The sequence below is a fragment of the Trichosurus vulpecula genome, chromosome 7, assembly GCF_011100635.1.
Source record: "Trichosurus vulpecula isolate mTriVul1 chromosome 7, mTriVul1.pri, whole genome shotgun sequence".
Taxonomy (NCBI): domain Eukaryota; kingdom Metazoa; phylum Chordata; class Mammalia; order Diprotodontia; family Phalangeridae; genus Trichosurus; species Trichosurus vulpecula.
The window spans coordinates 178,666,337-178,689,979 of NC_050579.1; the positions used below are offsets into that span (position 1 = coordinate 178,666,337).

At 35.4% G+C, this 23,643-nt stretch overlaps 1 protein-coding gene across 1 annotated transcript in view; it reads left to right on the forward strand.

The window, feature by feature from the left end:
- The window catches only part of LOC118856808 (ephrin type-A receptor 7), a 37,602-nt gene extending 23,152 nt beyond the window's left edge, over positions 1-14,450 (forward strand). The window contains exons 10-12 of the mRNA XM_036767313.1: positions 10,166-10,359; positions 11,452-11,607; positions 13,962-14,450. Of these exons, the coding sequence (XP_036623208.1) occupies positions 10,166-10,359; positions 11,452-11,607; positions 13,962-14,076 (465 nt within the window). The 3' untranslated portion in view covers positions 14,077-14,450. The remainder of the gene's footprint in view (positions 1-10,165; positions 10,360-11,451; positions 11,608-13,961) is intronic.
- The last annotated feature ends 9,193 nt before the right edge of the window (positions 14,451-23,643 follow it).

Consider the following 23,643-nt stretch of genomic DNA (forward strand, 5'->3'; position numbering starts at 1 on the left):
ATCTACTCAATTTGGAACATGAAGGACAAGTCTTGTGAAATATGACCTCCTTTAGAATGAGGAATGCAAACATTGATAGGCAATTTTTTAATAACTGATAAAGTTTACAGTTTATTATTTCCAGTTATCAGAAAATGGCCCATATTTGAGTAAGAACAAGATTTTGATCTATCTAGATGTCTAGATAGATCTATTTAGATAGATGCTACATCCATATCATATTAAAAATGAAAGAAATTTCATATCCATATCTTTATCAGAAAATATTGTAAAATTTGGAACTTAACTAATGAAACCATCCATGACTTACTCCTTTCTTAATTACTGATTAGTTAGATTTTATTTTTTATCAAAGAAACTAGCATTTTGTGATCAACACTGATCAACATCACAACATTGATACCATGGAATTAAATTATAGTTACCACGGGAACTTTTAGAATCTTTCTATCAATTTTATTAGATGAACATGTAACTTGTATTCAGCTGAAAACCAGTGTATTTATTCAAGTTTCACCATGTACTGGCCTGTGTATAAGCTGCTAAAAGCAAAATATGTAGAAAATATTTAAAAGTCTCTTGAAAGGAAAAACCATTAAACTGAGGCTTTACAAAGCGGCATATTAGTATTGATAAATAGGAACTGTTCCTGCAGTTTGGTATAGGGGAATCCCAATGAAGAAACTTCCTCTACTGCACTGCAGTTTATACTCTTAGAGCATTTCCTGGGGGCACATAAAGATTAAGTGACTTGCCCAGGGCCATTTGTCAGTATGTGTCATGGGCAGAATTTTAACCTAGGTCTTCCTGACTCTGAGGCCAGCTCTCTATATGCTACCCCCTGGCTGCCTCACAGTTAGAGGCATATATTACAACTGTACTGTACATAGTTTGTTAGGGGAAAGTTAAGTCAAACAGGGAAGTCTTTATTTATTTGAATTTTGTGGCAGATTTTTCTCATTTTTTTTTGTTTTTTATTTTTTAAAAGAAAGAGAAATTAAGTAATGAATTAGATGGGGGAGATCATTCCAAGGGAGTATGCTTAAAGGTTCCATTTTTGAAAACAAGCAAATTCTTTGTGAAAGGGTCACCAAACCAAAATTTCATGGCTTCTGATTTTAGTAGAGAATATTTATTACAGAGAAGGGGGAAGAATGAGGGAAAAAAATTTTAAAAAAAGAAACTAAGTAGGTGAGGTATCAGTTAGTAAAATAAACGTTTATTAAGTGTCTGCAATATGCCAGGTTCTGTGTTAAGCACTACTGATACAAAGAAAGGCAATCAACAATCCCTGCTCCACAGTCTAACAGGGGAGACAACATGAAAACAACTATATGTAAATGTGATATATACCAGATTAATTGGAAATAATCGATAAAAGGAAAGGACTAGAATTAAGAGGGATTACAAAAGGCTTCCTGTGGAGGCTAGGATTTTAGCTGGGACTTGAAGGAAGCTAGGGCAGGCAGGAGATAGAGATGGGAAGGAATATTGGTGAATGGCCTTTTAAACATCAGGCAAAAGATTTCAAGGTTGGTGGGAGAGGCCATAGAGCATCCCTGGAAGTTCCTGAGCAAAACAGTGAACTAATAATAATAAAATAATTCTCTAGCAGCTGTGACTGTGAGAGATTGCATGCTGGCAGCTCTACAGGACTAATGCCATAGTATTAAGCATAAAGCAACAGGAGCATGTACTAGAATGAAATAGAAATAGTTTCCTGATTCCATAATCATATTTAGGCAACAAAAATAACACCCTTTCCAAAACTTAATATTTTTATTTTGTTAGCATAATCTTGTTGGCATTTTCAAAAAGCCATGTAGATAGTTATTAAACCTCAGAAACAAAACAAACTGAAAAAAGAGCATTTTAAGACAGTTCAATTTTTTTGGTATTTTGGATTGAGTGATCGACATGAAAGTTCTTTTTTTTTTAAGATAAAAGTCTAAATGATGAGTCAGTTTGGCAGAGTGCAAAGTTGTTAATATTTGACAGGTCTCAGTGTCAAAGATTTCATGGACTGTCAAAATGTGGGCAAACAAATCCTTGGGGCAGAGAAAGAGAAATATTTACATTCCCTAGACACTCCATAGAGTTTCATTTCTTTTGACACCTTCCTTCTGTAGTGGATCCAAACATAAAGGGGTCTGACAGGAATTTAAGATGACTAAAATTCAGTGTTTACTTACCTTTCAAAAGGAATAATGAAAAGCACTGAATTTAGAAAATTAGTGTCTTCAAATTTAATATTGTAATTCTACCAAGTATAGTTCAAAAAAATATATTTTAAATATTTTTCTTGATAAAAATTTACCCTCAAGAAAGTTTAAAATTAAATAAATATATTTAATTAGTACACTTTGTACCCATCATGTGTTTTTATTAATAAAAGCACTTACTCGTGTCCATAAGTGAAATTTTGCTTCTTCTGAGAAGAGATGTCTTCAGAGAGGAAAGAGAGGGTCAAGCACAGAGACACATATCATAATGGAGAGAATATTGTAATGTTAGATATGGAGTTAGAATGACCTAGGTTAACATTTTGCCTTTGGTATTCACTAGCTCTGTGAATTAGCTAGTTGTTAAATTTCATGAGATACCTTAAAGTTCTAACAGAGCATAGATAAGTTATAATCTCCATTGCTCGAGGAAGTTTCTTAACTGGCACTCCTCTATGCTGATGAAATTAAATGTCCTTCATTTATGTTTATATTATATGTGTGTGTACATACAGACATGTATGTGCATGTTATATCACAGACACACTATACATTTTTGGATTGATGCTAGGTCGTAATATGAATTATAAATAATATTGTTATTAATTTACTTTGGTACTTCATATTTCATACAATATGTGTAATCATGTTCATTTTAACCACGTAGCTTGGTAGCATCAATCTCATTACCTTACTATTTCCAAGTAGGTAAGTGGAAATATAGCAGTTATTTGGTTAATTCTAACTATAATACACAGAAAAATTAGATAATTAAGCAAAAAAAGAAAAGAATCTACTCTGGAGTATGGAATATCTAACTTTGATTAGCTAAGTCAACCAACTGACCACTGTACTTGTTGCTATGTATGGTTCCATGCCCATTCTATTAGGGATATGTAAGGCATAATATACGTAGACAGAAATAGAGATACACACACATTATAGTATCGGTTGTATTCCAAATGTTCACATGTAAGTAAAGAACTCAGAATGCAGGAAAGTGTAATACAGATAAATTCTTACTTGTTTTCAGATAAGCTTAATAGAAAACAGTATTAGAAGTAAAGCAGGAAACTTAACAATTACATATAGATTTTAATAATTTTTAAAAGATTAGCAAAAGCTGATGCTTGGAAACCTACTCTTAACTAGATGAAGCCTTGAAAATAGATAAGAAGTTTGGATATTCTGAAGAGGACTTCTGGGCATTTCTTCAAGACTTTAGAGGCTAATGGCACAAGTACTTTATTTACCAAACCTTTCTCTTCGCAACTTCCCTTTTTTGTAAAACTGTATGCCACCTGTACTACTCTTCTGCTCTCAGATGCTTAGTTGCAAGTTACATTTTTGCTCACAAATGAAGAGAGGAACAGGGAGCAACCAGCAACAGGGAGAGATCATTCAGAGCTGACAAAGTGAGAATGAGTTGGAAGAGACAAAGGATGTCAGAGAGGATTATGGAGAAAAGATTTGAGGAAGAATTAGCTGAGATTTGAGTGGTAAAAGGAAAGGCATGGGATTAATCACATTGAAGAAGGAGAAATGAAGCAGTGTGGAAGAACCAGTGATTCATACTGTTCTGTGTAACACCACCAGATCTTTGGCCAAGAGCAGCTTGCCCAGACCTTTGATACTGAAATGACTTAAGGGGAAGTATGGTGGAAAATTTATTGTCATTGATGCAACTTCTGATATGCCAGACAACCTCTTGAGTGTTGTCCTTGGATTTTTAACTCAGCTGAACTTTCATTTCTTGTCTTTTTCCAAGGCAAGACCACGTGTAGGAGCCATGGTATTTCCCAGGGTATCTTTCTAACCTTAGCACAGGACGGAGATTTGTTGTTTGGTTAAGTTGTTGCAATAATGCCCAACTCTTCATGAACCTATTTGAGGTTTTCTTGGCAAAGATTTTGGAGTAGTTTGCCATTTCCTTCTCTAGGTCATTTTACAGGTGAGGAACCTTAGGCTAACAGGGTTAATGACTTCCCCAGGGTCACTCAGCTAGTAAGGGTGGGAGACCAGATTTGAACTCATGTCTTCCTGACTCCAGGCCTGGCACTCTATCCACTGTGCCACCTAGATGCCCTAAGGGGAAGGCACTATCTGCAATAAAGGCCAAAAGTCAAGGATGTAACCCTTCAGTGTCTATGAGGTATAATCGCTTCAGGTCGAAAGCTTCTCACATCAGGGCAAAGGGTATTGGATTTCTTAAAGGCAGGAGCAACAGCAAGCTTGTAGAAGGGATAATGATGAGATTAATTCAAGTTTAGTTAACCAGAGTCTGGGGACATAAGAAAGGATGAGTCCATAGCATAAATACAGGAAACTGGGCCCCAAGGAGGCAGATTCAAATTAACTACCAAGGAGAAAATAGTAAAGTTTTAACCAGGAGAGAAAACAAAAGCCCTGCACATAGTAGGTATGTGGTACAATACACAAACATTTGTTAAATAACAAGTTTCAGAAGCAGCACTTAATATTTATAGCAGTTTGTTTTACTCAAAACAATAAGTGGAGTGAGTGATATGCCTTCAACCAATTCAGTGAAATACATCTACTAATGGTACAGACTTAGTCTCACAAAGTCAGGCAGCTTTGTATTGGTTCTTTGTGGGTTTGGAGAAGCTCAGCTACATGATAACTATCAAGGAAGCACAGGATAAGAGAAATACACCAATGAACCCCCAAGAAGCGACATGTAGGCATATTGGAATGATTACACCTAACATTTATATATTATTTTAAAATTTGCAAAGCATTTTACAAATATCATTTCACTTTTTCCTCACAACAACCCTAGGAGGTAGGTGCTATTTTTATCCCCATTTTAAAGTTGGAGCCCATAACTGTGCTGACCCAAACTGAAAAGTTCCTTAGTCTATTCTCCAAACACTATAGGATGTGGTAGACAAAGTATGAGGAGGGTTAATTTGCAAATGCCAACATTAGGAGTCTTTCCTTTTCCCTTGAAAGGCAGCTTCAGCATGAAAGAAAGGAAGGCCCTAGGGAAATTAGTCACAGCTGCTGCCCTCCGACCATGCTGTTGTTTAGGTACTCTAAACTAGAGGAGTGCCTAAGTTTTTCTTTCTTACTAAGTGCTTAACCTTCTTTGAGTTTTTGCCACCCATAGGTTCCAGGAGCTCTATGAGGTCGAGGCCCCTGTTTTGTCTTTGTATTCCCAGTGCTAGGATAGTATCTGGAACACTATAGGTGCTTCATAAATGCTTACTGAGTGACTGTTGACTGCCCAACTTGGAGCAGCATCAATACAAGTCTCACTTGTACTCAGATCGTGTATCATTCAAGACTATATTGACTACCTCTTCCCCAATAATGATTGACAAAAAAAAAAATAATAACATCCTGACTCATTTAAAACCCTCACCCCCAAAGTGTGGTTCAGAGGGGAAGAACATTAGATTTATTGTTGGAAGGACTATCCATAGCCTTACTCTCTCAGTTACTAGCCCTGTGATTTTTGGATCAGTCACTTACCTCTCTGAGCCTCCTTTTCTTCTTTTGAGGAATTTTGATTAGATTGATGATCAAGGTCCTGTCCAGCACCAGATTGAGGATCCTCTGATAGGACCCTTTCTCTGTGAAAAGGGGGTACCCAGAAAAGGCTTTGCCTAATTTTTTATACCTGCTTCAGGCTAGTTACCAGTAATATTCTTGCATGATTTTTTTTCTTCATTATGCCACCCTCTTCTCTTCCAATACTGCTGATTTTTAAAAGTTCTTTTTTTTCCAGTTAAGTAAACTTAATAAAGTTGCTTTTCCCCCAGTTCCCTGCGAAGTGTTATTGAAAACTTAAATTAGGTCAACAAATAGTTTCTGTGATGACTAGCTTTCATGAACAAGATAAATGGGAGTAAAGGTAATAAGGGCAGGGTCTTGGATAGTTCTTAAAATATTGCATTAGTAATCAGTTTCAGCCTTTGAAAAAATAATCAGTTCATGACTAAAATTCATATTCTCATTAATAAGTAGTCCTTGGGTTTCCATTTTTATTTAGCACTAACCACTAAGTTAGATTTTTTCATCTTTCATGTAAACATGGAAATAAATTTTAAATTTTGGATCTTTTCCCTCTTCTTCTTCACCTCCCAGTAACCTTTATGATCATCTTGCTAAGATTATTCCAAGCAGGGTGATTTTTTTAAAGTTTTCTAAGAATTTTTTCACAGCATCAAAGGAACTGGTCCTTGTGTGTCCCAAAGGCCTTTTAAAAAAATGATGTCATTACCTTAGTCACTTCTGGGTCCTCTGGGAACTATCTAGAGCAAAGCTAGCTTGGAAAACTGCTAACTAATATTTCCATAATTTCTGTGCTGACTTTGTAGCACACTTAAGTCCAGATCCATACAGCCAAATACAAGTACAATTATTTCAGTAATTCAGCTTTAACTTTGTCCCCTTCTGCTGTTCTTCCCCCCCCAAAAAAAAGGACAAACGGGAGGATTTTTATCAGAATTCCCTTGACAATTGTAGGCACCTCTCTGTGGGCAGATCTCATCCATAAATTAGCCATCTTTTTAATTCCATGGATGTTTAACTCTTGTCTTCTTATTTCCTATTCCCATTTTAAGCTACTTCGTTGGAAACCTACATTGAACCAGCATTATATTTTGTAATTCAATCATTCATATGGCCTCTCATCCTGTTGCCTTTCCAGTACTAACAGAAACTTTCAATGGTCTCTAATCGTACAGACTTTCTTAACATTTATTTCCAATTACAATCAAAAGTTGTGATTTGTGGGATGCTGAAGAGGAAATTAGAGAAGTGAGATGTCTTCAAGTATTTTAAGGGATTTCATGTGGGAAGAGCATTAAATTCATTCTACTTGGCCCCAAACAAAAAAATAGAACTTTTTGATAGAGATTGCAAAAGACACAGATATAGATATTGCAAAGAAAGACTTTCTAATAATTGTAGACACCCCAAAATGCAATGAATTGTGTCATATGTATTTCCCTTCACTGGAAGTCTTCAAAGGCTGGATGGTCCCCTTTAGAGGATATTATAATATTGTAGAGGAAATTTTTATTCAGAAGTGGGTTGGATTAAATAATCTCCAAAGTCCATTTCAACTCTGAGAGCTTGTGATTCTGTGACTCCTGAACTAATTTCCAGTCTTGTGTATGTATAGTCACATACAGATAAGATCTACATTTTCAGTTTTTTAACATTTCATTTTATGGCAAGATAAAATCAGTGTCTCTACCCCATAAGAAACAATAGTATCATGGACTGTTATCCCTTCTCCTTTTACAAATGAGAAACTGAGCTCCATAGATTTAAAATTATACATCCAGCTATTGGCAGTTATCATACTAAAAGTCAGTCTAGTGTCCTATGTTCCTCATTTTTCCCCTCTAGGAAAATATCCTATAACCTGAATCTAAATCCTTGGTAATAAGAAAGGAAATTCAGAATAGGTCACTAACTCATTTAAGCCACTAAAGTAGGCACCACATAGTATATTTCAGCATCGTTGTTTATATTTCATTTTTAAGGATCATTTAAGGCACTTTTATACAGTATTTTTTGTCTTAAATTTCAAACACTCATACTAAATTTATCTGGAAATTTGTCATCATGATATAGTAGAAGGCCACCTTTGGATTTAGGAAGTAGCTATGTGACTGTGCAAGTCACTTAAACATTTGTGCCAGAGGTAAACACTAAAACTATAAATTACAGATGAACTATTAATGTGCATTAGGAGAGGTTCTCCATACCAAGAGTATCACAAAGTAATGAAATAAATGTTGGAAACTCCACCCTTTACATGATACAATTGTCATTTTCACAGCTGGCTTCCTTTTCTCTGTGGCTCATTCAAGTTTTAGGTAGCATAGTGCTATGGAAAGAAAGGATTTACAGTCACAAGAATTCAGTGTGTCTTGTACTCTGGTATTGTCGTTTACTATCTGTGTGACATTAGACCTATCACATATCCTCTATTGACTTCAGTTTCCTTATGTTTGTTCCAGAGTAGGAGATGAGGGGAGGAACTAGATAGTCTCAAAGGTCCTTTATGGCTCTAAAGCCATAATCTCATGAGGACATTGGTTTTAGTCAAAGTGAAGATTGTGCTTTTTAACTAAATTCTCTCTTCATTTCTCCTTTCACAGAAGCTTCTATATAGAAAATTGTTGATGCCAACTACTGTCTTCAATTTGTTAAATAGCCTTTTACATTATGTTCTTATTCTTGGAAGTCAATGAATATTTTCCATATTTTTCCTTAAAAAAAATTAAGATCGTTTCAGTATTAGGCTCATCCACATTTTTTTCATGTTAGGTCTTTGTTTTGCCAAATATTTGGAAGGAGTGTCTTGCTACTGTGCAAAACAGTCACAGTTCTTTAGGAATTTTGATAATGATATATCAGTCACTGTTCTTGAAAAACCTCATAAAGGGTGATTTAATGTTTTTTGCCCTTAAAATAAGCCCTTTGTGTCATCCAGCTACATTTTCATATTTCGCCATTGAGGTTCAATATTTTTAGAAACTCATTTTGGTTTCCACGTAAATCCAAGTGGTCAAGTGTGAAAGAATCAAACTGAAGTCATAATTCTTGTATCTTCATCTCTTACCGGTTGACAGTGGTCATCTTATCCTATTATTTTCTCCGCTTCTTGAACTCAGAATCCTAATATCTTTATGGTATCTAGAATAAAAGTAGAATGATTAGCTCAGGGGAAAGGGAAGGGAAGAATGCAGAATTCCAAGCTTCACAGCATCTACTACAAAATCACCTATGCATATTGCTTAGTAGAATACAAGAAATTTAACTATGATGCTCTCTGGATTCCTAAAATAAGAATTTTCCCCAGTGTGATAAAGTACTCACTAGCACTTGCTTTTTTCATGGCAACTTAAATATATATCCATTTGAAAAACTATTATTGTAAATATTTGGAAAATTCAGTGAAATGCATCATTTTAGGCAACAGTTTTCTATTACACTTTAAACAGTTTGGAAATACTGTGGGTAAATATGTTTGCTTCCTGCTACATCCAAGTCAGTTATTTCCATTATGTTCTCCATTTTGAAAATCTCTGGACCAGCATTAATAATATTGCCATCTACTGTATCCCTCATGAACTTAAATACAACTCCCTTGCTGCTGACCTGACTAGGAAATATAATTACATATGGTACACTATATGGTATAATGATTATATTTGGTACAATAATTATACTGCATTTGATACAATACCCTGACGCCACAAGTTCTTAACTTGGCATCCTTGAACTTTTCTGCTCAATATACTTGGTTTCCTTTGTAATCTCATGTATTTTATTTTATTAATTTTAAAACATTATTCTGATAAGGATCCATAGTTTTTGCCAGAGTGCAAGAGGGCTCCTAATCAGAAACAGCATAAGAAGTGCTACCTTAGACTAATTTCTTTAATATTCATGGATGCTGTGGAAAAAATACACCAAAGGTTCTGAAATACAGTGTGGTTGTTTAAAAAAGTCTTTATTAAAACAAATTCTATTTGATTAATTTTGATGGAGATAAAAATTAAATCCGTATGGGGAGCTAAAAAATTTATATTTTATTTTTTTCTTCCATTGATGAGTACAAGTATTCAGATAAATTAAAAAGAGCATAAGAAAAATGATTGTACAAGAAGAAAAACTTTTTTAAAAAGAGATTGGCAAAGATTTTATATCTATAAACTTCTACTCTATACCATTGGTTGAATTCACCCTAAAAAGGTTCATATTTTACTCTTAACATATTAGTGCCAATATTGTCTTGATTTTTGAGAACTTTTTTGACCTTCTTTATCCTCTTGGTATTGCTTTTGTACATTATTCCATTGTTGCATTCCATGTTGACCATTGTTAATGATCCAACTGTACACTGATATCTCATTCAGTGTGTCAATCAGTATTTTTAATGCCATTTTCACTATTAGGTTATAAAAGCAATTGAAGAAGGTTATCGTTTGCCAGCACCCATGGACTGCCCAGCTGGTCTCCATCAGCTAATGCTGGATTGTTGGCAGAAGGATCGTGCTGAAAGGCCAAAGTTTGAACAGATAGTTGGAATTCTGGACAAAATGATCAGAAACCCAAATAGCTTGAAAACACCCTTGGGAACCTGTAGCAGGTAAGTGCCTATTTCTATCAGGGACAAGAATTTGAAACACTGGAAAATTTTTGCACTGGGTAAATTCAAGTTTTCTTATGAAACAAGTTATGCTTGTAAATTGAATGCTAGTTTTAATTTATGAATCTTTCCCCAAATTCTCTTTTTTGATATCTTGTCCTGTTTAAATAATTAAAGCTAACTACTATTTTTGGTCTCCATTCCTCATCCTCACCCATGAGAAGGTGCCAGGTATGGCACATATTATTATCCCTTCTTAAAATATGTATCTTAAAAGACATTTTTTCTACTAGCTTTTCATGATAAGGTAACATCCTGAGTTACAGTAGTCAAGTTTTTTGACCTATGATTTTATTTCTATTGCCCTAATTACGCCCTTTCCTTCTTTGATCTACTCTATTTTGATTTTTAATTCTTCTCTTGAGGTAATTGTGCAAAGAACAACCTTATAAATAGTGATAAAATAAAGTAAGAGGAATATCTATTTAGTAAGAAGAATCATGACACTCAATTCATTCTCATGAGTTGTTTGCCTGGATTGTAACATAGGAGTTGTTATTTAGCCCCCTGCTGCCTTGTAAGCCTGGTATTCTGTGGCTGTTATTGGTAGTAAGTTAGGCCCTTCTAAAGGTGTATTAACTCATGCAGCCCACAAGGGTGCCATTACTACAGTGGAAGAGTAATTTACTAAATAGTCCCCTTGTGGCCTGAACAAGTTAGTGTACCGCCAAATGTGCTTAATTTACTACCAGTTACTTCCAGAGAAGAGGCTGAGCAAATATTTACTGAATATAAATAGTGTAGTCTGTACTTAAACACACACACACACACACACACACACACACACATACGCACACTCAGAAGACATAGCCTAGTAGTCTTAAAATCTGAATAAAGACAAGTAAAATGTAGGGGGCTACAACTTTTACACTAAAAGGATATTAGTAAAGAATTTTCTGGATTTTTAAATATGTAAAACAAAGGAAACATATCTGACCTCATTCTATTTGTGCCATACATTTGTGTTGGTAGGCTTCTTTGCCACCTGCTTTGGTCAATCAAGGTTTGCCTTGCTCGTTTGCTTTTAACTAGGCCAATTAGTCCCCTTCTGGATCAGAACACTCCTGACTTCACTACCTTCTGTTCTGTGGGAGAATGGCTACAAGCTATCAAGATGGAAAGGTATAAGGATAACTTCACAGCAGCTGGCTACAACTCCCTTGAATCAGTGGCCAGAATGACTATTGAGTAAGTATGAGTTTGAATTATATGGGGGCGGTGAGAAGGGGGGATTTCTAGGTTCATTTGAAACTATACTAGATCTGCCATGATTACAAAGGTAGTCTTTCCTGGCCAAGTGTTCTATGCTGCAAACATTAGGCAAAAATTCATTCTGGATGATTTCTTTCCACTCCAGCTACATTTAAGTTTATATAGGCTGAGAGGGATGTGCCAGAGAAAGTTTGTGCCTCAAGTAACAGTTTCCCCACAGCAATCCTGTTGGGCATGAGATCTCAACATACCATGACCAAGGAAGGTGCACTGAGGCATACATTATGGTGATATCTTGAGTTCAACTAGGGAAGCATAGCTCTGTGAACTTGTCACTTACTTAACCCAATTAAATTTTTGGTTGATTTGCTTGAAATTTCTGTTCAACACTTTGCCTGAATCAGTGGCAGCAGTAACAGCGGGAGTAGTAGTAAAACTGTTATTTATATACTTCTTTATAATTCACAACACCGTTTACAATTTTTTTTTCAGTTTATCATCGCGACATCCCTGGGAGGTAGCTAGTATTATTACCCTCATTTTGTAGGTGAGGAAATTTAGGCAAACAGAAGTTAGTTGACATGCCAAGGATTACACAGCTAGTATCTGAAGCTGAAATTTGAACTCAGTTTTTCCTGACTCCAGATCCCATGTCATATCCGCTGTACCACCTAGTTGCCTGATGTCTGGATTGTCGAAATGCTGAATTTTTTATACCACTTCACTACTCCTTCACATGGCCATTAGGAGCTCCTTTAACCCCTGGGCCTTAATTTCCTTGTACCTAAAATGATGAAAGCAGTACTGAGCCCATCAACCTCAGCATAATGCTATAAGGTTAGATATGGCCTACGTACACAGTTTTTAAAAGTATGAAAGTATACGTGTCAGATAGGATTCATTGTTTTGGTAGCCAAACAGTACTATGAAAGATATATCCTAAAATCAAGGGAAGATATTCATAGGATTAAAATCAAAATGAGACAGACCCAAAAGCTATATACCTGATGCTACTGTTTAGGAAATGTAGATTGTTCATCTCTTTGATGTCATCAGTGTTTCTTGATTCTGCCTCTGCTGGTCACAGAAGTGAGCCTGGAGGTTCTCCCATATGTACTATTCAAAGAGCTACTGCCCACGAATCAAAAGAGTTATCAAAATCCCACTACACAACAGCTGTGGAGCACTTCACTACCGTGTTATATTCAGACTTTAGAGGTCTCCATGCTGAATAATGCATGCCATCCAACCTTTAACATCTATTTTGAGCAGAAAGGTCAAAGAAAGAAGGGGGTAAAACAAAACAAGTTCCAGCTACATGTCTGAGAGGGATTTGTTATTTTATGCACCTGACTTCAATATTCTCGCCATGAATTTTTATGGCATACGGTCATAAAAATTTACTGAATTGAAAATTTTCGAGTAATTGTATCTTCAATAAGTACTTCATAAATATCGAGCTAGGTAAAACCTGTATAACATAACATAATATGTGTGTGAACATATATGTATATGTATACATATATATTCAGCGACTTTTGAATTCTGCTGCTATTACTAGCTAAGGTATGCAGTGTGATAGAGTAAGTAATTTGGTTTGGTACCAGAGAACCTAGTTTCAAATTCACACTTACTTGTATATCCTCACACTTAAGGCATCTGGGCCTTATTATCCTAAAAATAAAATAAATAAATAAAATATTAATAATACATAAAACGATGAAGTTTCACTAGATTATATGTAAAGTTCTCCTTCTGTCTTCATCTTATAATGCTGTGAGCACTCCCACTCCTTTCCATGTGACACAGAGGTAAAAATACTGTATTTGCAGTCAGCAGATATGAGTTCAAATTCTGGGTCTGCTACTTACAACCCATGGGGCGACTTTGAACAATTAATCATTCTGCATTCTTTAAAATGAAGAGATTGTTCTAGATAATCTTTAAGGTCTCTTTAAGTTCTAAATCTATGATCCTCTGGTCTACATAGATTTAAGTCTACCAAATTTAGAAGTAACATTTCCAAGCTGTTCTTCAGCATAATCATTTTTCAGACTGCTTATAAATTCAGTTATCAAAGGTGAGACCAATAAAACCAAAATCATTCCACATGATTGTAAATTGAGTATCTGAGCAGTGAGATTTTTTTTTTTTTTTAGAAAATTGAGCATGGCTTTAGGCCACCAAGCTGACTCATTGTTATAATAATAATATGAGGACAGCGACTGGTGGCTAAGATCAGGAGGACTTAATGAAGGGGTTGACAGAAATAAGATACCACATAACTACAATGTAAGGTAACCTATCGAAAATGTCTTTCTTTTCCCCAGGGATGTGATGAGTTTAGGGATCACATTGGTTGGTCATCAAAAGAAAATCATGAGCAGCATTCAGACTATGAGAGCACAAATGCTACATTTACACGGCACTGGCATCCAAGTGTGATAGACAAAATTTCTCCCTTATGAGGGAGGTGACAGACTGTGAGAGAACAGTACTGGCCTTCATTATAGGCGTGGAGTGCTGCTAGAAGACACTTGATTTGCTGGTTCCTTCCTGCAGTAAACAGATCTACAAGAAGCACCTAAAGACTTGAACTCCTAAGTGCCACCAGAATTCACAAAAAGGGAATACGGATCCACCACTGGTGGCCAGGAAAACAGCAGTGACAATAAACAAAGTACTACCTGAAAAAAAAAAACATCCAAACACCTTGAGCTCTCTAACCTCCTTTTTATCTTATAGACTTTTTAAAGTGTACATAAAAATTTAAGAAAGAATATATTTGTCAAATAAAATCATGATCTTATTGTTAAATTCAAAATATTTTCCTTAAATATGTGATTTCAGAATCTTTTTTTAAATCATTTGTGTTTATTCTTCATAAGGACTTTGTTTTAGTAAGTTGTTTATAGCTTTGGACCTTTTTAGTGTTAATTCTGTGACACATTACTACACTGGGTACCTTTGAAGGAATCTCAAGTCGTTAGAAACATAGAAAGCATGATTGAAAATGTATTTCCATCGGAACATTGGTATCTTTTCTGTGCCATTTTCTTCTGTTAAATCAGTGCTGTTCTGACATGGTTTGCTAATTGGCAGGTCATCAAGAAAATGCAAGTTGCCAAGAGCTCTGATATTTTTAGAATACTTTTTTGTAAAGATCAGACACTATCTTTTCAATGAAATTTAAAAGCAATAATGACCCCTAAGTAGTGTAAGGCACTTTTAAAAAAATTATTTGTAGGATGATTTTACTAGATATAATTTAATAAGAAAGCTCAAATTGTAGATCCACAACTTTAAACAAAAAGGGGAAAAAAGAAAAAAAAAAGGATGAGACACTTCCTGTAATGAACATGTGTGGAGACATGTCTCAGAGCAGGAAGTTATCCAGTGTTACCTAAAATTTGATCTGAGCACATCCAGATTTTTCAATATCTGAACATTAGGAAATTTAAGAGAAATAGTTGGCATATATTTTATATCTATTGAGTTGAATGCAGTCCAAATGTGAGCTTCAAGAATTAGATTTTATATTAGAACTTGGGAGCATGATGAAAGGGGCAGTTCACAATTTTCTCCTTTTTAGAACAAATTTGCTGCTCAGAACCCCATCACCGCAGTGGAAAGTCTTTCCTTTGGGAACATTGATGTAGAAAAAAAATTTATTTTGAAAGAACTCTTTCACACTATGAGAAAGAGTAGAGAGGGCCTAGCTTTTTTTTAAGCTTTATTTATTGAAGTATATGATTTGACAAAGTTGTTAGAATATCATAAGCAATAATCAAATGTGTCTTTATAGATATTGCAAGAATGTATACAAAAAGTGAAAGTGAGGCTTTCAAAAGTCAGGAAAATCATGAACTACCCCAGAAGAGAACTATTGTACTTCCAAAGAGAATTGGGCTGTTTATATTGATTTTAATAGAGAAAAGATCCCAGGGATCGGTCATAAATTGGTCTTGTTTGATAATGTGGGCATCCACACAAAAACTGTAAATGTTCCTTTGTAAAACTTGTAAATTTTATTTATACTGTCTTGTTTTGTATACATATTTCTCTGTAGTGAGCTCTGAATACATTGAAAATGCACTATATTTTTCTATTTTACTTGCAGAGCATCACAAAAGAACAGGTATTTTCAGTGCTACATAATGTGTTTTCCCACATTTAGGACCAAAGATGGCTACAGAAAAATTCAAATGGATTGCTCCCTCCCCTCCCCATGACCTTCTAGTTCCCCCTTTTTACTTTTCTTTTAGATCACTGTACAGTGTTATTTGACAGTTTATTTATTTTTTGTTTGATCAACTAGAAAAACAGTCAATATAATTTCACTAAACTGTTTTCTTTTGTCCCTTAAGAAAAAAAAAACTGTAAAAAAAATGCTTTGAATTAGCATAATCCCGTTCCATAGACACTTCCATTTGTAATCTTTGTAATAGACTGTAAATATATTTTTGGAACTATAACACCATGTGCTCGAGGGTTATTTTTCAGTGTCGGCAGTGTATATCAGTGTTTATACTAAGTACAGCACTTTACAATTCTAATCAGTAGCATTGGCCTTTGAGAGAGTGAGTGAAAGAGACTGAGTGAGTGCCATTAGTACAGTTTAGCTTTTAAACTCACTAATAATGGGGTTCTTTTCTTGTTCATAGCTTAAGGTGCTTATTTTTTCTATTAGAATCAAATTAACAAAAAAGCCATTCTAGACCTAGGAGATATAGCATATGGTACATGCAAATCGTGTCTTTCCTGCTTTTTTCTAGCACTAGATTTATAGCTGAGTAATCTTTCTTGAGTAGAAGGGCAGAATAAAAGTGTTGGGTTTGTTTTTTTCGGAAATGACTTTTTTCTTCAGCAATATACCTCATCTGCCTTAAATTTTTTACAGCTCAATACAGGGAAAAGGGAGAAGGGATGGGAAAGACACAGAGCACAATAGGAAATGTATGCTTACACCACTATCTCATTTTAGGTCAATTATCCCCCCTCACCGTTATCATTTTGGATTACATGTATGTGAACCAAGTATTGATTGAGAGAGACTCAACATTGTAATGCTGATTGTAATGCTTTCTTCCAGAAAGAGATGAAGCAGTATAATGACAAGAATGTACAAACTGCACCTTGAAACTTTTATTGAGAAATTAGTGCTCAGGGGAGGAAAGGATGAGAAAGTGAGAGTCAGAAATAAGATTCCGAAATTATAAAGCTGCAAAGGACATGGCCTCCTTGATTTAATCTAGCCACCTTTTCTTTTTTTAAAGAACACTGTCTTCACACTTGACTTGTGTTTTGCCTTCAGTACTGAAATAAAAATAACTGTTTTATTAAATCTGGATCTAACCTTTTCTGAGCAATTGGATTGGGCCTTGTTTGCTGGAACTTGTGGGTGATGCTTGGCAGAGCCCTATTAGTTGAATCATGCTGTATACTCATGTAATCTACGTTAGCTAGAGCTATTCAGAACTCTATTTTAATTGCTCTTATCAGTGTTTTTACATCAATTGAACAAATGGGTGTAATTCACCTTTTTAAAAAATTATTATTTAGGCAACGGTGGTATTCTCCCTTCTGTTTCTTGATGAGCAACCTGAGAAGCAGGCTGCTCGCTCGCTGTATGACTAGAAGATGTGCATGTGCAAAGCAATTGTTGGTGTAAATTTTTCTTTCTAGATGTTGAGAAATCATGGGGGAATTGGGGAGAGATGTGCTTTTTTGTTTGCTGGATTTGTCCCTCCTTGCCTAAGAATTACTATAAGGGTCATCCTTTTACAAGGACAAACTGACTTGGAACAGTATCTTAATGTATCAAGCACAAATAACTCTTTCTTCAACACCAATCTTTAAAAAAAAGTCTTTTTACCAGCGCAAAAAATAATAATAATAAACGAGTCTAATAGACTATGTAAAGAAAACACTGTCTCTACTCATTGATGGATTGCTTGGTGTCCCTACCCATCCTTTATTAAGAAAGAGGCCCCGTGGATAGTCAGTGTTTTGTTCCAACACTTAATTGAGCCAATCTGGTTCCACCAGAAACTATTCTCTCACACCTTTTCTTGTTACCTGTGTATACTCCTTTAATATTCTAGTCATTTGAGACTATCATGCATGCCTGCTGAAAGGAGTGCCTTCAAAACACCACTGACAGGCACCTGGGGCAAAAAATCTTTATCTTGGTCATTCATGTATGGGGTAGGTGGACCACATGTCTGAGTAGAAAGAACAACAGACAGAGTTTGAAGAACTGTATTAGAGTCCTTGCTCATGTGACCTTGAACAAATTGATTCACCTCTCGGAGCCTTCATTGTCCTCATCTGTAAAATGTGGACAATACAACTTGCACTGCCTACCTCACAGGGTTGTTGTGGGGAAAGTGCTTTATAAAATGTATTGTGCTACAAAAATGTGAATTACTATTATTATTATTATTATAGCAAAAAAAATTTCAAAGACAAAAAAAGAATGAATCTTCCTGCATTCTGCAAACTATTTTATTTAAATGAGTAAGGTGTGGAAGCCAAGGGAAGTGGTTTGGAGGGTATGAATGCTGGTAAGTCATCCACAGAGTAGGAAGGAAGCTCGCTGGTTACCTAGTTCAGTTCATACCAGAGCAAGAATGTCCTCGAATAGCCACAATAAGGGGCCATCTAGATACCATTTGAAAACCTTCAGTGCCTGGGAACTCAGTGCCTTTCAAAACAGCCAATTCCATTGATTTTTGACAACTTCGTAAGGATTTTTCCACCAATTTGATCCGGTCAAAATCTTTCACTCAGTAACTTCCACCTCTCTGTAACTTCCTCTACTCTAAGTTCTATATTCTGTGGTCAGGTAAAACTAGTTAAGCAACAATCCTTCAAACACTTGAAATATATGAAGATTGCAATCACGTCCACCACTCAGACTTCTAGATTTCATCTTTCATTCTTTAATCGGATCCTCATATAACGTTTTATTTTGTATTTGGCCTCATCATTTTCCTTCTAATGCCTTCCACTTGTCAATGCCAGTTCTAAAATCTCCCTGAAAGCTAACACTATAGTTGTAGTCTGATCAGGATTCACTCCTTATTACGTCACCATAGTCACACTCCCTTTGGATGCTGTGCTGTTATTAGGGAAGCAAATAATTCCGTTTCCTTGGCCTCTCCCATAACACTTGTCTAATTCAGAGCTTCCAGTACTGTAGCTAATTTGCTGCTGCCTATAGTGATCATGGGAGCCTAGACAAGACAGAGACAGAAACTGATAGAGACACGGACAGAAAAAGACAGAGACAGAGAGATGGAGGGAAAATGATTAATCCTGCTGGTTGGATGAATCTTCTCTTTTTAGTTTAAAATTTTAGTTCTAAATAATTACAAAATCACTGCCTCTACACATCTTTTCACAAACTTTGAGGCCTACTGGATAAACTGACATGTTTAACCTGTCATCGCTTAAATCAATGATCTCATCTTCCTTTCCATAAACAATTATTAATGATAACCCCTGCTAACAGTATTTCTGTTTTCAGGGAGATAAGTTTATGAACTATGATCTGGGAGATGATATTAGTTACTCACATACATGTGGAAATAAGAGACAGAGACAGGTGGTTAAAACTAAAAGCCATAGCTAATCCATAAAGCTCATTCCAACTAGTAGCTTTAACCTCTTCACCATCAGACAGCACAGAAAACATCCTTCATTTTCCTTACCCACAATCTAGTCATCGTTGCTTACATGAAAGAAAATGACCAATACAGCAGGTTTAAGGGATAAAAACAATGTAAACAGTCTTCTAGATAATACACAAAATGGATGATTAGACTTGTTAGTTGAGATAAAAACTATACATTTCTTTAGAAAGATGGGATTTCTTAAATGATACACAAATACAAAATTGTACTAATACCAATGACTTTTCTCTGATCCCTCTCTGCCTTTCTCTCCTTTCTCCTCCCCACATGAATATCCATACAAGTTTAATACCACAGAGATGTAACATGTCTTTGGAAAGTACGTTTGGAAAGTAATTTAAATCTTCCTAAAACACAAATTTTCCCCTTTCATTGCTTGCATTATGTGCCTATCTGAAATGCAGGCCCAGTCATGGTTTCTTAGATTTGTGGCCAAATGGAAGGAACACACATACAAAGCTGAGACATGATCAAGTTGCTAAGGTCACAGAACCATAATTATTGATATTCAGAAATAAGTGAATAGAGTATGTGATACTCTGCAGTTCAGATCATTTCCTATTAAATACTGGGGAACTCTTTAAAGCAGCAATGAAGAGAATAGCATCTTTCTTTTCTTCATGTTTGTACCCCACTTGATGAACCTCTACCTGACTTTTCTTTTTCTTCCAGCAATGGCAGCCTATTGTAATTGGAAAGGTAGGTGAAGGAGACCTCCATATTTCTGCAGGAGCATTTTTTGCTGGCCTCTTTAGAGAGATCAAGTGTTTGGAAGGGATTTCCCCTACCAACGGTGCTAAGGAAATGAAAAATAGAATCTCTTCTTTTCTCATTGAACTTTATAATAAAATCAATCTATCAACCAATCAATAAACATTTATTAAACACCTACTATGTGCCAAGCACTGTGCTAAGTTCTGGGGATACATAAAGAGGTGAAAGTTGGTCTCTTCCCTCTAGTAGCTTCAAATTTAATGAAATAAAATGAGTGCAATCATCTTGTCCAACGACATTGGTTAGACTGCACAGTAGTTGGTGGCATCAATAAGCCTGCCTTAGTCAAATTTTCCTTGAGTCTTTGGACAACAACTGATATTAAGTCATTTGAAGTTCTCAGGGAAAGAGATTCTAAAAATGAGTCATATATTCTTAAAAATAGTACTTAAATATAGCATCTTCAATCAAATAATCTTATATTTCCTTAGCATTTTTAAATTTATGCAGCATTTTCCTTATTAATTATTCTGTAAAGTAGGTAGTGCAAATGTTCGGGTTCCTAAATTAGGAAATTAGTAACTAAATTTCAGAGCAGAATGATGACTAACTCAACATCACTCAGCTAGCAAAGAGCAAAGCTAGGATCCCAAAGGTCTAGATAATATTTTAAGTCTAATATTCTCTCCATCCTGAAAAACCCAAATCCTTCTACCTACACCCTACCTATGTCAGTAGGCCCAGTGGTAGAGCAGGCTAGGAAATATGACTTGGAGCCAGGATGAACTCTGATAATTACTATTTGGATGAAAATGGGTAAGTGACTTTTCCTCCAGAATCTTGTAAAATGTAGATAATAATGTCCTTAGTAGCTAGGTCACTGAGTTGTTGTAAGGCTCGAATGAGATAATTTATGTGAAGCATTTTGCAAACTTTCAAATGCTACATAAATGACATTTGTTATTATGCTTTTTGCAACAACATAGGTTCCAAACGATGAGGTCTTGCTTATGTGTGTATATTTGTATGTGTCTGCCTACCTATCTGTCTGTCTATCTATCTATCTAGATATCTAACTACCTATCTCTCTAAGTAGGTAGTTACATACTGATAAAGACATAGATATATAGATACAGATGTATACATACATACATGTATATGTTTATGCATATTATATGAATGCATATTTATGTGTATATAATTTCATGCATTTGTGTAGAATCATTAATTTGGAACTAGAAGGGAACTTAAAGGTCATCTAATCCAATCCTTTCATTTAGAGATGAAGAAACTGAGACCCCAAAACATGAAATAACTCCTTAAGATTACAGGATAAATGGCAGAGCCAGGATATGTACAAGAGCATGTTGTTTGTGTGAGTGTGCATATTTGGTCAGAACTGTGATTTCATTAATATATTGAACACCTGGTGAGGAAATCCCCTCTACCAATGCGGATTTGCATCTTAAAGAATTGCTTAAGGGGCACTGAGAGGTTAAGTAAATTCCCCAAGGTCATAGTCAGAAGTGTCAGAGGCAAGACCTGAAGCTAGTCTTTCTGATTCTAAGGGTAGCTGTCAATCCAGTATGCAAAAGTGCCTATACATGATATATACACAATTATATACATACATATATACATAGAGACACATATGTATGTGTGTATACGTATAAAAGTACGTGTGTGTGTGTGTGTGTGTGTGTATAAGGTAGCTAAGTGGTACAGCGAGTGGATAGAATGCTAGTCCTGGAATCAGGAAGACCCGAGTTCAAATCTGGTCTTAGAAATGTCCTAGCTGTAGGACCCTGGCCAAGCCACTTAATCTTGTTTGTCTCAGTTTCTTCTTCTGCAAAATGACCTGGAGAAGGATATGACAAACCATTCCAGTATCTTTGCTAAGAAATTGGTATTATGAAGAATCAGACATGATTAAAAATAACTGAATAACAAAAGTTATATATACATATATGTATGTATATATGTAGTATTAATGTGATATTTTCCCCACCCATTCAATAGGCCTCAATGGGCCTATGTGGGAAAGCTTGATTATATCTGTTTGTAAGTAGGCTGAAAGCCCCTGGTTACTGTTATAATATATATCTGCTTATGTGTCTATATAAAGTATGCATAATAACTAGCATTTATCATGCATTAAGGTTTCCAAAGTGTTTTACATATATTCTTTCATTTGATTCAGATAGATTTATGACATGGTGTGAGAAAAAAATTTGATTTGACATCAGAAGACCCCTTTTTAAATCCTGGCTCTGCAACTTACTATGTAAACTTGGGCAAGTTTTTTCATCTTTCTGAATGTCATTTTCTTCATCTTCAAAATGAAGGGTTGAAGCAGATGACATAGGGAGATATGTTTGTGTCTATTATTTCAAATGCACATTTTATTCCATTTAAGTAGATGTGTTATCTAGATAGTATTTTGTGGAGCATATCTACAGCACTTAAGCATGTGCAAGAAATGAGGAGTTAGACTAAGTGAAGCCACATGTTACACATATTATGTATGGGTGCTCAGGAAAAGAAACAGTAATGAGCATGAACCAGATCCAATAACTGCATTCATTGAAGATAACCAAATCAAATGGACCAACTGGATGTATAGAGCAACCAGAAACATAACAAATAATAGAAAGACCATATATTCTGGACTATTGTTCCTGAGTTTTATATAGTATTCGTTTTAATAGCCTTGGGAAATTGAATTGAAAAGATAGGGGAAAATCCTACAAAGCTTTTTTTTAATAAGATAATGAGGTTATAATGACCTGGATCTCATTGAAACTGATAGTAGCATCAGAGAAGACTTGGTAATGAATCACATTAGAAATTTCAAAGGTGTAACCTGACCTCTGCCTATCAGTTCTGTTAATAACCTACACTGTGACATTCAAAGCAAGACTGGCTAGGAAGCTTAAATTTACTATGAACATGAGCAAGGGCTCACCATTTTCTGGGTTCTAACATCTTGAGCCAATTGAGCAGGTGAAACTGGCTATAATTTTGAGATTAGGCAGGGTTATTGAGATAAACTGGGGGTGCTCTCCAGAGGCTTTGCAATGGTTCTTTGTTGTCATTTAGTTACATACCTAGTATAAAAAGCCTCGTGGGTCCTGTATATGTTCATGCCACTGCCCCAGCATCTAATTTCAATGAAAGCTTAGTTCTCTGAGGTTTAAAGGATACCAGTATCTCTCCAGAGGTTCTTAACCTTCTTATGCGTGTCATGGATGCAGTCCCAGGATGTTTTTAAATGCATAAAATAGAATAGATAGGATCACAAAGGAAAATTATTATATTGAAAAAAGTTTGTATAACTGACGTTCAGAACCCTTGACTGGTGAATAAATGAATGAATTAAAATATTTATTAAATATTAACTATGTGCCTGGTCTTATACTAAGGGCTGAGAATACAAATACAAACAAGCAAAATAGTCCCTGGGACTATTTTGCTTGTTTGTATTTGTATTCATGTATGTATATATGTATATATATATATACATATATAAAACATATTTTAGTAAGGTAATATAAGGAAATTATGACTGGAGTAATAGGGGAAAAGACTAAAATATTCTGAG